Here is a 13,374-nt window from a genome sequence, read left to right on the forward strand (position 1 = left end):
CTGGCGGTTGAAGCCGATTGAGCGGACCTCTCAGTGGGTGCACTGGTTGGAAGCGTGCGAGCGCAGGGGAACTCACCCCATCGCCTTAATGCTTCCCGAGGCGAAGGTGGTGAATTTCCAAGAAGGCGAGGGTGCGTTCCATCCAGGCCAGAGCAGTCAAAGTTACGATCTTTGCGGCGGCAGCGATTTCCAATCCGGGCAGAGTAGCCATGCAGCAGGTGGTCATGACGATGCTGTTGAGCTTGAAAGCGTGGACGAAGAAGAAGAACGGATGCGAACATGATGGACGAGGAAGACGAGGATGGAGTGGACAATGAGGTTGACTCAGATGAATCCGGTGGATCCGATACTTCAGATGATAACGAAGAGGCGGATCCGATCCCGTCTTCTTGGAACCATGATTTGTCGGAGGCAATGATAGTCGATGATCGGCACGATTCTGCACAGGAGTACAGCATGAACACCATCTCGGTTGGTGCTAGATATCTTGACAAGAGACATCTGCAGGAAGCAATCACTCGGTGGGCAATGAACACGCAAAGGGTATTCAGAACCACCGTTTCAAGTCAGAAATTCTTGACGGTGGTCTGCAGCGATGCTAGATGTCCATCAAGGGTGCATGGGTCTTGTCCGAAGTATGACACAACATGGGTGGTGAGCGTCTTCGTGCCGCACACATGTGGCCGTAAGAGTATGTTGAAGGATCACCGAAACCTTACATCCACTCTTATTGCTGCTTTGTTCTACAAGGAGATTGTAGAGAATACAGCAATGGGGGTTAAAGCCATCCAGAATAGAGTTCACCTTCAATATAAGTATGTAATTGAATATGGCAAGGCATGGAGGGCTAAACAGACGGCCTTTGGAGAACAGATTCGGGACCTTCTATGATGCTTATGACGGTGTCGTCCGTCTCCTGCACACATTGAAGGACCGGAATCCGGGCACCCATGTGGACATACAAGACTTTGTGATACCAGAGTTCCCTAATGTCAGGGTTCTGCAGAGGGTGTTTTTCGCATTCAGCATATGCATCGAGGCTTTCATGCACTGTCGTCCGGTGATGTGTGTAGATGGAACTTTTCTAACTGGGAGGTACAAGGGACAGATTCTGACAGCAATTGGAGTGGATGGCAACAATCGATGTGTGCCTCTCGCATTTGCATTTGTTGAGAGCGAGAACACTGCTAGCTGGTTATGGTTCTTCAGCGATTAAAAAAATCGATAGTGAAAGATCGCGAAAATGTGTGCGTGCTACATGACAGCATGCAGGTATACTTGCGGCTATCAAGACTGCGGTAGAAGCCGGACACGATGAAGAGACGCCATGGCGGGATATGCGAGTAGGTGGTGCATGCGCCACACTGAGGGCCAATTTCTTCTCGCAGTTTAGGAGCAAGGGTCTTATGAATCTGTTCAAGAAGTTGTGCAAGCAGAATCAAGCATGCAAGTACACTTTTCTCCGCGGCAAGCTGGATGAGTTCACTAAGGACCATGTGCGGCACAGGTTAGCCGCCCGAGCTGCATTAGTAGCAGCTCATGCAGCAGCTGTGGCACAGGGTACACAGGTTCCAGTAGGCCCCGAGCCAGATCCTATTGGGCTATGTGACCTGCCTGGATTTGACCCACCCAATACTAGAAGGAGGCCTGGACGACGGATTAAAAATTTTGCAGAGTGGATAGAGCACGAGCCATTAGAAAGGTGGTCTTTGCTGCATGACACACATGGAGCTAGGTATGGTGTGATGACTACCAACCTAGCTGAGTCATACAACTTCGTGCTTAGGGGAAATAGGGCATTGCCGCTGACAGCCCTTGTGGAGGGTATTTTATATGGCACTATGAATTATTTCAAAGAGAGACGGGAGTTGGCTTTGAAGCATATGCTTGAAAATCCAAACACTCCTTCTTTGTAAGGCCATTATGGAATATATGGATGTCAAGATGGAGAAGGGTATGTCACACTGCTGTTACGGCCATCGGTAATCAGGAAAGGAGGTTTGAGGTGCGCTTACCAACCGACAAGTTTGGTTGTGTGAATGCGGTGAGAACACATGAGGTCAGAATTGGAAATGAAGAATGGCCATCGTGTGATTGCACATGCAACAAACCGAGGTTGCTTCACCTTCCATGCTCCCATGTGCTGGCAGCTACCAGGCAACTAGGGCTGGACTCAATCTCTTTCGTCTCTCCATATTACGCGAAAGAGGCTGTGCTGCACACCTGGACCGGCGAGATGGTCGGATACAGAGTTGTGGGAAATTTTACTACGGTGATACCAAATGAAAGACGGTACATCCCTGACCCAAGATCATTGCGGACGAACAGAGGTCGACGGGAGACAAGGCGCATTAGAAATGATATGGATGAAGCAGAAGCGGGTGGTCCAACTAGGCAATGTTTTCTGTGCAACCAATTTGGACACAGGGACCCCCTATGTCCCACTTTCTACCCAGCAGCTGCAGCGGCGGCGGCTAACCGTGGGCGAGGCAACCGAGGAAGGCGTGGGAGGGGAAGAAATAGAGGGAGATAGTAATATTTGTAATACTTATGAAGTATGCATTAATTTGTAATATTTATGAACTATGCTTTAATTTGTAATATTTATGAACTATGTTATAATTTGTAATATTTATGAACTATGCTATAATTTGTAATATTTGTGAACTATGTTATAATTTGTAATATTTATGAACTATGCAGCAATTTGTGATATCTTTATGCAGATATGGCGGCTCGATCGTTGCTCGATCCACTTATTGATCAGAAACATCGTGCATCGCACTTCGAGGCTGACCCGCAGAGCATGGAGCCACTGCAGACCCGTACTCCAAAGAAGAACTGGATGATACACCCTCAGTGGGAAGACAGGTATGTGTTTTAGCTTTAATTTGAAATTTACCTTCGAATTGGACCTTGCTTTACCTTTTTCATCATTTTTTTTGCAGGTTGAAGTGGGCTGGACTACTACCTTTCGCTCGATTAGTGGAGGCCCGAGCGAACGTTTCGCGTCTGAACTACGATGCTGCTCTGATCACCTGCTTAGTGGATCGATGGAGGCCCGAGACTCACACCTTCCACTTTCGCTGGGGTGAGATGGCTCCTACTCTACAGGACGTGTCTATGTTGCTGGGCCTTCCGTTGGCTGGTGAGCCCATCGGCCCATTGGAGGAACCCGTGGGATGGATGCACACCATGGATGCACGTTTCGTTGGTGTTCGCGAGGGCGTTGGGCCTATCTCTTTTGAGGCTCACGGCCCTCGTCAGGCGTGGCTACACGAGTTCCAGGTTCGTAACAGTTTCATTTATTTTATCAAGCCTTAATTACCGTGTAATATGTAGTCCTAACATTGAATATTTCTTGACAGATCGAGCAGTTCGGATACCCCGATGTAGCGATGACTGCGGCCCAGATCACTCGCAGCTTGGAGGCGTACCTCATGTGGCTACTCGGGAAGACGATGTTCACGGACAATCACGGGAATACGATCAGTGCGCGGTACATCCCTATAGCTCAGGAGATAGCAGAGGCCACCGAAGCAGAGCACATCATTCAGAGGAGCTGGGGTTCTGCGGTCTTAGCCGCTACGTACCGAGGTATGTGTAAGGGTTGCCAGCTAACCTCGCATGGTTCTGGCATCGTTGGTTGTCCACTCCTGTTGCAGCTCTGGTCATGGGCGAGGTTTCCCATCGGCCGTCCTGAGAATAGAGATGGATCTTGGCCGCCAGACGAGTTGTACGACGCAGAGCGCATCGACATGCCGACGTTTGGTTCTCTATGGACATCGCGGAAGGTATTCGCAATATTTACTCCTTCTTTATATTTTTATATAAGATGTAACACTAACTTAGTTGTGTTATGTTATGCAGAGACATTTTGGGCATAATCAGCTAAGGAATTGCTACCCAGCATTCACAGAGCAGTTTGACCTACTACTAGAGAGCGATGTCACCTGGGAGCCATACAGTGAGGAGCACCTCCACGAGGCATACCCAGGCGGTATATCGAACATGTGTACCAGAGATTGGGCCTACTGGATGACGAAGGCGAAGATCATCTTCGATATCTTCGTGGAGGAGATGTCGCAGCAGAGGGTCATGAGACAGTTTGGACAGCGTCGGTGATCGAGCCACCACCTCCCACAGTTCCTCTACCACCACGCGTCCACGCGTGAGTACAATTTAAATTTATCCAAAGTTATTACATCATGTTGGACAATCATAATTTTATCCTAAGACATGTTCGTCTTCATTTTTCAGGTACAACAGAAAAGGAGCGAATAAGACTGCTGCTGGATGGTTGCAACTCCTCGCTCCGTACATCACCGGTTGGGCCAATGCGCCGGCAGTTTCATGGGCCACCATGGAGGCATTTGATCTTCAGGAATTTGAGCACTACTTGCGGGCATACATGCCTAGGACACGACTTCGTCTGAGCCAGGCGTGTGACCCAGTTCAGAGGGATCCCTCGACAATGTGGGACACCTACCCTCGTCACTCCACTTCAGGCACTCGGCATCACGCAGTAAGTCAAATATATTTTTTCTACATTTGGCCAACACATAACTAATTTGAGCTCACAATTCTAGGCCGTGTTGACGGCGGAGCTGCAAGATGACGCCGCCCAGTATGCACGCTCGCTCTCCTCCGGCCCACTTCTTGGACGGTATGAGCACCACGCCTCCTTTGCACAGCGTCTTCAGGACAAACTACGTCGTATCTACGCGACTATCACATGCACGCGATCTTCGGATGTTGCCGAGTACCGAGCAGCACAGCGGCCACCTCGTCCCTCTTTGCAGGTGCATCAGCCGCGGCACGCCCCGCGCCCACGTATGGAGGTACCGCCGAGCCCGAGGCCACCATCTCCTAACCAGGCAGGAGGTTCTGGGTGGCAAAACCAGCAGCAGCAGGAGCCTACTTACGAGTATTGGCAGCGTGCCGGTTTCGGCATGGAGCAGCAATTTCCCATGCCTAACTTCGGCTGGCGTCCCCGTATGGATGAGCCAGAGGGTACGCAATTCATCACTATCCATATTAATTGTGCACCATGTGTGAATTTCCTCATGATCGACTAACGTTTTTTTATCTAATCAAAGGTGAGGGACATATGTCGACGGGGTCCGGATCACGATCCTTCTGGTCCAGTGCTCACGATCAGGACGAAACACAGCAGAGCTATCAAGACTGGATGTCAAGTCAACAGCAAACTCCACCTCCGGATCCCACGCGATACAACGGCACGAGCAGGGTACATGCTTCCTCCCGACATCGCCACCACTGTTCGTATGTACTCGCCGTCACCTTTTCAGGCTCGACCGCCACCGAGGCGAGGTGGAGGGAGGGGCCGTGGTCAGTGAGATGAGTACTATTTGTATGCACCATGTATGAGTACTATTTGTATGCACCATGTATGACTACTATTTGTATGCACCATGTATGAGTACTATTTGTATGCGCCATGTATGACTACTATTTCTATTTAACAAACATTTCATATTGAACTTCAAGCGATAATTAAGATACAACTTACTACTACAACATAACTCTCTGCTAACATATTAAATGGTACAACACCGCTACAACATACTACAAGATCCATGATTACTGATAACTAAAACACTAAGAACGCAGCACACCCTTTCCCTTGCCCTTCGACGATGCAGCTTTCATGGCCTTGGTGGTAGGCTCGAAGTCATCGTCTGAATCGACGACTGGCGGTGCAGCACTCTTGCCCTTTGAGGACTTGGCACTCTTGCCCTTCGACGATGCAGCATTCTTCGCCTTCGTGCTAGGCTCGAAGTCGTCGTCCGAGTCGATGACCGGTGGTGCAGCACTCTTCCCCTTCGAGGACTTGGCACTCTTGCCCTTCGACGATGCAGCTTTCTTCGCCTTGCTGCTACGCTCAAAGATATCATCGTCGTCCTCACTCTCAACCGTCCACAGCCATGGAAAGTTGTAATCTCTTTCCCTATCTCGTTCATTCTTCCAAGTTAGTGACTTCCACTTCTCATTCAACCTGATAAGCTCACACCTTATCTCCCGTGGGCTGCGAGCAGGCATCTTCTTCAATGGCCACCCATAAGAATATTTCTCAAACTCCCTACCCACCTTACGGAGCAAGGCGTCGCATGCGATGAACTCCTCAAATGTGTCTACCTTACTCTCCCTCATCACTTTGCGGGCCTCGTCTAGAAGAGGTTTGGCCATGGATTCGGTGAAAAGATGGGGGGATTCTTATATGGGGGATCCATCTTGCTTTGAGAGAATACATCGAAACCGAAGGAAACACTGGGGGGTTTTTATAGGCTACAAGGGACGACTTTCGGCGGGAAAAGGTGAGCGGGAAAAACTGGCGGGAGATTAGGGCGGGAGTAAAAGGCGGAAAAAAAGTGAGCGGGAAAAATTGGCGGGAGATTACGGCGGGGGTAAAAGGCGGGAAAAAACCGAGCGGGAAAAATTAGCCGGGAAACAATAATACTAAAACACGAATGAAGATACATTGCAGCTGAAATAAAAATAGGATTTATCAGTACAACGGAATTTAAGATACAACGACACTACAACGGAATTTAAGATACAACGACACTACAACGGAATTTAAGATACAACGACACTACAACGGAATTTAAGATACAACGACACTACAACGGAATTTAAGATACAACTGAAATTACGATACATAGCCAATACGACACATCACACTACTTTCCCTGCGTCCACCGTGGCCATTTTCCAGACTTGTCGCCGCGTTCTTCTGCCGCTTGCGCTTCAGCAGCTCTTTCCCTTAGTCTCTTCCTTTCCGCTTCACGAGCCTCCCTGCGAACCTCTTCGTCTGCAAACCTACGTGCAGCCTCATCATCCATCCTCTTCTGATTCACCTCTCGGTTACGAGCTTGTTCCGCCCTATAGTTTGCAGTACCGCCTCTCTCGCTCTGCTTTCTCATTAGCACGAACCTTTTCCCAACGCTCCTCCTCAAAGAACGTTGCCCACGCACGGCGCTGTTTCTCCTCAACCTCCTCGCGCGCCCAATCCGGCTGCTCCGTGTCTATCCAGTGAAACCATTTGCATAGGGGCGGGGGAGACTACAACACAAACAGTAAGATTAAATCAAATTCACAAACAAATTTAAGCCAACATACAATTATGTCGAAACATACCGGCGGCCTGGTGGACGACGAAGCTGAACTACGGGGTGGATCATGCTCATAGCTCGCACACATGAAAAATTTCATGCCGAACCAGTCGGAGAAATCCTCCACCTGCTTAACCTTAGCAACACGGCCGCACCAACAACGCTCCGCAGTCACACCCGGGGGTAAACTTGCAGCCTTCGCCTTCACCGGCCTAAACTCCTGGTCAGAGCACGGCACACTCATGATGGCTAAGAGTGAGCAAACGGGATAAAATAGAGATACAAGAACTTGTGCAATCCAGAGTAGCGATGCCTGCTTTTATAGGCAAAAATTCAACAGTGTGGCGGGAAAATTTAGCGGGAGATAGTGGCGGGAGATGATGGCGGGAAAGAGTGGCGGGAAGAAGTGGCGGGAAGGGTGGCGGCAAAGGCGGGAGGAAAACACGGCGGTGCGAACGCGAAAAGGCGGGAAAATTTCGTGCTGGGCAGAAAATCGGGTTCAATAAACCCGATTTTTTGAACTCGGGTTCAAGTTGCCCGATTATTATATATCGGGTTCATCTTGCCCGATTTTTAGAATTCGGGTTCTAGTACCCCGATTTATGCTTTTTTTATTTTTCTTTTTTCCATCACGGCGCAGAAGGCGCAGAAGAATCTATTTTTCGGGTTCCCCAACCCCGATTTCCTAATTTCGGGTTCCTCAAACCCGATTTTGTAAATTCGGGTTCCCCCACCCGGACGGTGTATTATTTCTGAAATTAGCTCAAAACGGCTATTATTCCTGGAATTAATATTAAAAAGTGTATTATTTAAAAAAAATTCGCCACTAGGAACTTGTCGACGACGTCCTCCATGTCGAAGGAGAGCTCCCTCACCTCCCCTGCCCAGAGTTTGACCTGCTCGTCGAGCTGGTCCCGCGGCACCTTGGCCACCTTGCGGAGGGCAGCGTGCATGCTCTGCATCTCCTTCTCAAGAGACTTGACGCCTTCCTTGACCCCCTTCTGCAGCCTGTACTCCTCGTTGAGGAGCTCGGCAAGCTTCGGGAGAAGGGTGCCCATGGCACCCGTTGCCAGATCCATGGCTATTGCTTGTGGAATACTATTTTTTTTTTTTTGAATCATGTGGAATATTTTACTTGGTTGCTAGCTTGGTTGATCCATGACCTGTGCCCAAGGGCTGCTCTTTAATAGAATCCTGCCGGCCAGCCGGGCAAGTTGGAAATCATGCATCTCAAAGTCGTCGGTCAGGGCGTGCAGTAAGGTGCACTCGTTACCTCCATTCAATTATTATCCCCTATATTATCCCCTAGATATAACCCTGAAAAACTCGATTTGACCAGCCCTCAGGCCCAGGTTTGACTCCCTAGATCTGCACCCCGCGCTCTAGATCTGCACCGGATAAGACCGGTCACTTCTTTTTTAGCAGTGCCCACTCCATTTGCTACCGGCCGTACAGTCTCCTCCTGTAAGAGCATCTCCACTCGTTGGCGCTCTCCATGTCTAAATTCGGTGAAATTTTTCTCTGGATTGGAGGAAAAATTTGCTCTGGAGAGCGCCGAAGTTCCAGCCGTCCCCCCGGCAGGACACCCCCAACCTCGGCCATTTGATATATTTAAAACAAATTTGACATAAAATTTAACAAGTTCGGCGAGGCTAGCCGAGACGCGAACGACGAGGAGTAGGCGGAGAGGCTAGCCGAGACGCGAACGACGAGGAGTAGGCGAAAGTCGAAAAACAGGCAGGCAGATAGGGCGTCGTCGAAAGACGACGGCGGAATATAGGAATGTGGGAAGGAGGGACGGCGAAATCTGGGCAACAAGCCGGCGGGATGGTGCCGGCGGCGAGAGAGATACGAGGGGTGGGGGGATTTTGAGCGAGGTGGTGGTGGGGTTCGTGTGTCCAGTCGCCAACAGATCGGGCCCTTCCCCGCTTTTCACTCGTCCGGACTCCCCAATAGCTCCCGAGAGACCGGGGATGGCGTGGGCTCGCCGGATGGATGAAGGGCCAAATCCGGACGAAAACGAGGAACCGGAGGCGCGACTGGACCGAATTTCGCCGCCGGATGAGAAAAAAAGTCGCTCGAGGACCTCCTCGGGAAGACGAGTGGAGATGCTATGACCTTCTTCCGGTGACAACCCCATGTGTATTATTCTCTCTCCTCCAACAGCCATGCATGTCTTTCTCTCTGCAATCGCATGCATGTGTTTCTCTCTCCAATCGTTGGCAACATGTCCCCCATGTGTATTCTCTTTCCTCCAACAGCCATCCAGTTGTTTCTCTCTCCAATCGTTGGAGACACAGGTCTTTTCTTCTTTTGTGTTCAATTACTAACAGTTGCCTGAAATAGTACAATCCAATGAATCAATTTAGTTTTTGTTGTTTCTTTCAAATAAGAATGAAAATACGATAAATATTGACCAATCTAGCAAGTCTACATACACACTAATAATATTTTCATCGAATAATCTCTCCTATCTTCCATGCTCGCTGCAAGCTAGCCTTAGAGACGGCTAATTGTTTCCACAAAGGTGAGGCTAGCTTCACACAATGGTAAGATGTACCCTCACAAGTTCCTATTTTTCCTAAGCAAATATGGTTGACGGTAATTTATGGCGGTGTATGCTATCGGTGTATTAGAGGAAACCAACATTGCAATATAATATGACAAAGGGAAAGCGAATCAAGCTGCAAGTTCCTATTTTTCCCTAAACGAATGTGGCTGACACCACAAAGTGGTAATTTATGGCAGTGCCCTTACGGTGTATGAGAGGAAATCAACATTGTAACAGAACAATGCAAAAGGAAAGCAAATCAAGCTGAAATGAGAATCCAGTTGGATTCATAACCCACACAACAAAGCAATGACCTGATCAAATTCATACAACTTATCGACTACAATCAGCATAAACATTGAAGCAACATCTCAAAGTAAGGAAATGACGATATTTTTCCGCATCAAAATTTACATGCCAACAACAGCATAGCAATATCGCCATTTGTTTATCATGTCCAAAAAAAGGTGATGAATCCTTTCGAAGCACAGTGATATATCAAATCAAAACAAAAAATGGAGCATAGTGCGGTGGAATTTAAGTGGATAAGGAGGCTACCTTATGGTTCATTATGTCCTACTGTGTGCGCCGAGCTCCCATGGTGTTGTCGTTCTTCGCCAAAGGTTCGATTAGCGCTGCCATATATCAGGGGCCAAGATCTGTAGGAGAATTACAACAAGTAAAATTTTGAGAAAGCAATAAATTATAGAATGCTGTAGCTACAAGAAAACGCTTCGAACCAACGATGTGTCAACATCCAAATTGTGCACGCAAGGTTCATAGTGCCAATGGTCATAACAAATATATTTTTATTCATTTCATCAACTAATAGGAAGACACTAAGAGATAAATCGTTGTTGATAAAGCTAAACACTATGGCTAATAACAAACACCGTTAGTGGCCAAACAAGAAGAGTGGAAAAGGGAAATGCAATGCATAACAAAGGGGGCGTTCTTCAGTGCCATACTTAGTTACTTATACACTTTTATAATAACAACAACTAGACATCAAAGGTTTGCAATATTTTTAACAGAGGATCTGGTGCCACAATCCGCGGTCTTATCTTACATAAAGTATTATTCATTAGTACAAATAAGGTGGAGCACAATTGGAGTGGGTAAAGCAACACATAACCAACTAAATACTATTTCGCCTCCCATGCAAACCCAAGTTCTGGTTCAAAAATTAATGAGCAACACAGGTATAGCAATGATGGGTCCTAAAACAATTAGCACTAGACCGACGAGTCCTTAGGTTTCCCAAAGAGTGAAGTTAACTATTGCACAAACATGATTTGCACTTCTTGGCTTTCCACTAAGAAAAATAAATAAATACCTATAGCAGACTGAAGCTAATTCTTTTCTGTTTTAAATGTAGAAACTCACCGTCCCAGATTCAGTTTGACATGAGACTGACAACAATACAGTAATAGTGATAAGTTTTTTTCAGGCTATGTCCTCTTTGTATATACGGACTTACAGACTAGCAAATAAAGACTCAGAGAAGGCTAACAAGCAACCACACAGCCCAGCAAAAGTACAACCAAAAAAGTATACGCAGGTTCTAGGCTGTCTACCATCAGCTGCAAAGAACAAACAACTTTTGCTTCACTAACGGAGCTCAACCTCTAATTCTGTGAAACAAATGGAAGGAAAAAAAAAAAGCAAGGAGAGAAGGATAGGATCATACCTAGAGGCTAGAGCTGATGTTTGCTGGCGACCAGGATGCGGGGGGGACTTCGCATATGCGCCGTGCACTGCTAGGTGTGCTGGAGCTTGCCGAACCTGCCACTGCCCATGCACCATCATAATGTCCAGCTTGCACATAGTCTGCTGTGCGGCCGCGCTGGATGTGGGATGTTTGTACATGAACAAGGACGAGCCGCGCTGCTGCAGTCGACCTCGGGCCTGCCACCGGACTGACCTGAGGTCGCCAAGACGAGTGCAGCAGCAGCGAGGTCCATGTCGTGCTTCACCGGCATTCCTCGATCTTCACCACAGCATGGACCGCACCATGGATTCATCCTCACGCTGCCTACCCGGCCCGCGGCACCTACGATTCGAGTATCAGCAGAGGATACTCATGGAAGCAGAGGGGTGCGGTCATGGGTATGACTCGCTGCGGCGGCAGCTAGAATCGAGCGTTCATGGGTGCGTTCATAATCGAGATCCCGGGAAACCTGATTTGGGCGTTGCTGGAGGAAAGGGCATCAAAGGCGGACTACACGAGGCACATCTATAGCGTCTGCCTGCTGCGACTCTGAGAGCTGAGAGGCTGAGGGAGTGGGCTGGCTGTCTGAGTGATGTACTGTAGTTATATGCTGTGTAGATCTAACCTGTGTATACCCGTATACAGTTGACCACGAGCATGTATCAGAACCACGATTAATTAGATATATACGAGTACTACCGAACATGATCCTTTGAACACGAATATATTCTAAAATAAATGTGATGGTTTCAACACTGAATCTTTAACTTCAAACATTTGCATTCTTTCTGCATTTACAATTCTACAACACATTAACATAAAAATAATTACTTCATCTTACCTCTACAGAGGCCCCAGAATTTTTTTTCTTTCAAGTTAATGCTGTCATCTTGTATATATATCATCATTTATTTTCATGACTCCACCAGGTATAGAACCTAAACTTCACCACACAAAAAAAAAACACAAGCAACCGGAGCTTCATATTGTGGTACAATTACACTTGACAACTATATACACATAAATATACTTTTTTTTGGATCTTTCAAGCCCAACCTTCAAATTTTCAAGTCAAAATTACATATGTATAGTTAACTTTCACATCCAAACGCTTCTGCCTGCATGCACCATAAATATTAAGAAATTTTCAGATTAATTTAGTGCGGCTGATGATTTCCGAACCCAAGAATAATATTTCATAAACATTTCTAATACAACATGCCATCAAATTTTACTTACTGCATTTTTTAAAAATTATAAAAAAGTGACACCACGCCGCCGCGCCGAGACTTCCTAGTAATAACTATATCAAAGTTGACACCTTTTGCTAAAATCTTAGCCATTTGGGAACTGTTGATGGTACCTTTTTATCCAATCAGAACTTGATATGGTAGGAATTTTCACTATAGATGAGCTCCTCCGATACTATACATACGTATGGATTGCCCTGTTTTTTCGTGTGCACAGTCCTTGGCCACCGGCACGTTTCGGTTGTCACCCTGTGACTTAGTAATTTTTCGCTTTTTTTGGACCGATGCGACCGGTTGTAGGCCTTCACGTTTCTATTTCTCTGGATAGTTGATTCAGTCAAACCGGTGGTGGTCAAAGCGGTGCCACCGCCTCCACGATCGATAGATTCGAGTCCAGATCTCTCCGCCTCTCTCTCATCATCTTTCTTCCTCCCTATTGCCAGCGCCCGCACCTCCATCCCCGTCGCCCAATCCCTTCTCGACATGGCACAACACGACGGCAAGCCTCCTCCGTTGGAGCTCCCTGCCGTGGACCACCTTGAGTTGGTGGTGGCCAACGCAGTGCTCCAGCCTCCCCCTCATCTCTCTTTGGTGAGAGGCTAAGGCCACCAACGGCCGCGCCTGGAGGTGCTCCGAGTTGCTCCAGCGCCACGGACCCACAGCTGCCACCGACTAAAACCATATGGTAGGTCGCCGTTCACTCCCCGGTCGTCGGTGCCTCTCCGC

At 47.8% G+C, this 13,374-nt stretch overlaps 3 protein-coding genes across 3 annotated transcripts; 2 read left to right on the forward strand and 1 right to left on the reverse strand.

The window, feature by feature from the left end:
• Positions 1-3,376: 3,376 nt before the first annotated feature.
• LOC127337266 (protein MAIN-LIKE 1-like) lies at positions 3,377-4,125 on the forward strand. The gene is made up of 2 exons (XM_051364231.2): positions 3,377-3,794; positions 3,871-4,125. Exons 1-2 carry the CDS (start codon positions 3,399-3,401, stop codon positions 4,123-4,125), a joined length of 651 nt encoding a protein of 216 aa, XP_051220191.2. The 5' UTR covers positions 3,377-3,398.
• Positions 4,126-4,128: 3 nt separating this feature from the next.
• LOC139835098 (uncharacterized) lies at positions 4,129-5,365 on the forward strand. The gene is made up of 4 exons (XM_071825078.1): positions 4,129-4,171; positions 4,261-4,525; positions 4,590-5,013; positions 5,100-5,365. Exons 2-4 carry the CDS (start codon positions 4,364-4,366, stop codon positions 5,363-5,365), a joined length of 852 nt encoding a protein of 283 aa, XP_071681179.1. The 5' UTR covers positions 4,129-4,171; positions 4,261-4,363.
• Positions 5,366-6,906: 1,541 nt separating this feature from the next.
• Positions 6,907-8,344, reverse strand: LOC127337267 (uncharacterized). The gene is made up of 3 exons (XM_051364232.2): positions 8,012-8,344; positions 7,162-7,356; positions 6,907-7,086 (listed from the first exon to the last, which is right to left on the reverse strand). Exons 1-3 carry the CDS (start codon positions 8,255-8,257, stop codon positions 6,907-6,909), a joined length of 621 nt encoding a protein of 206 aa, XP_051220192.2. The 5' UTR covers positions 8,258-8,344.
• Between the last annotated feature and the right edge of the window lie 5,030 nt (positions 8,345-13,374).

This window comes from Lolium perenne, chromosome 2 (genome assembly GCF_019359855.2).
Source record: "Lolium perenne isolate Kyuss_39 chromosome 2, Kyuss_2.0, whole genome shotgun sequence".
NCBI classification, from domain to species: domain Eukaryota; kingdom Viridiplantae; phylum Streptophyta; class Magnoliopsida; order Poales; family Poaceae; genus Lolium; species Lolium perenne.

Coding starts and splice junctions, on each gene's coding strand:
- LOC127337266 (XM_051364231.2), top strand. CDS start 3,399: ATGACTGCGGCCCAGATCACTCGCAGCTTGGAGGCGTACCTCATGTGG. Junction 3,795..3,870: donor CTCTATGGACATCGCGGAAG/GTATTCGCAATA, acceptor TATGTTATGCAG/AGACATTTTGGGCATAATCA.
- LOC139835098 (XM_071825078.1), top strand. CDS start 4,364: ATGGAGGCATTTGATCTTCAGGAATTTGAGCACTACTTGCGGGCATAC. Junction 4,526..4,589: donor CAGGCACTCGGCATCACGCA/GTAAGTCAAATA, acceptor TCACAATTCTAG/GCCGTGTTGACGGCGGAGCT. Junction 5,014..5,099: donor CCGTATGGATGAGCCAGAGG/GTACGCAATTCA, acceptor ATCTAATCAAAG/GTGAGGGACATATGTCGACG.
- LOC127337267 (XM_051364232.2), bottom strand. CDS start 8,257: ATGATTCAAAAAAAAAAAAATAGTATTCCACAAGCAATAGCCATGGAT. Junction 7,357..8,011: donor TCAAACTCTGGGCAGGGGAG/GTGAGGGAGCTC, acceptor TGCTCTGACCAG/GAGTTTAGGCCGGTGAAGGC. Junction 7,087..7,161: donor CGTCGTCCACCAGGCCGCCG/GTATGTTTCGAC, acceptor TTTGTGTTGTAG/TCTCCCCCGCCCCTATGCAA.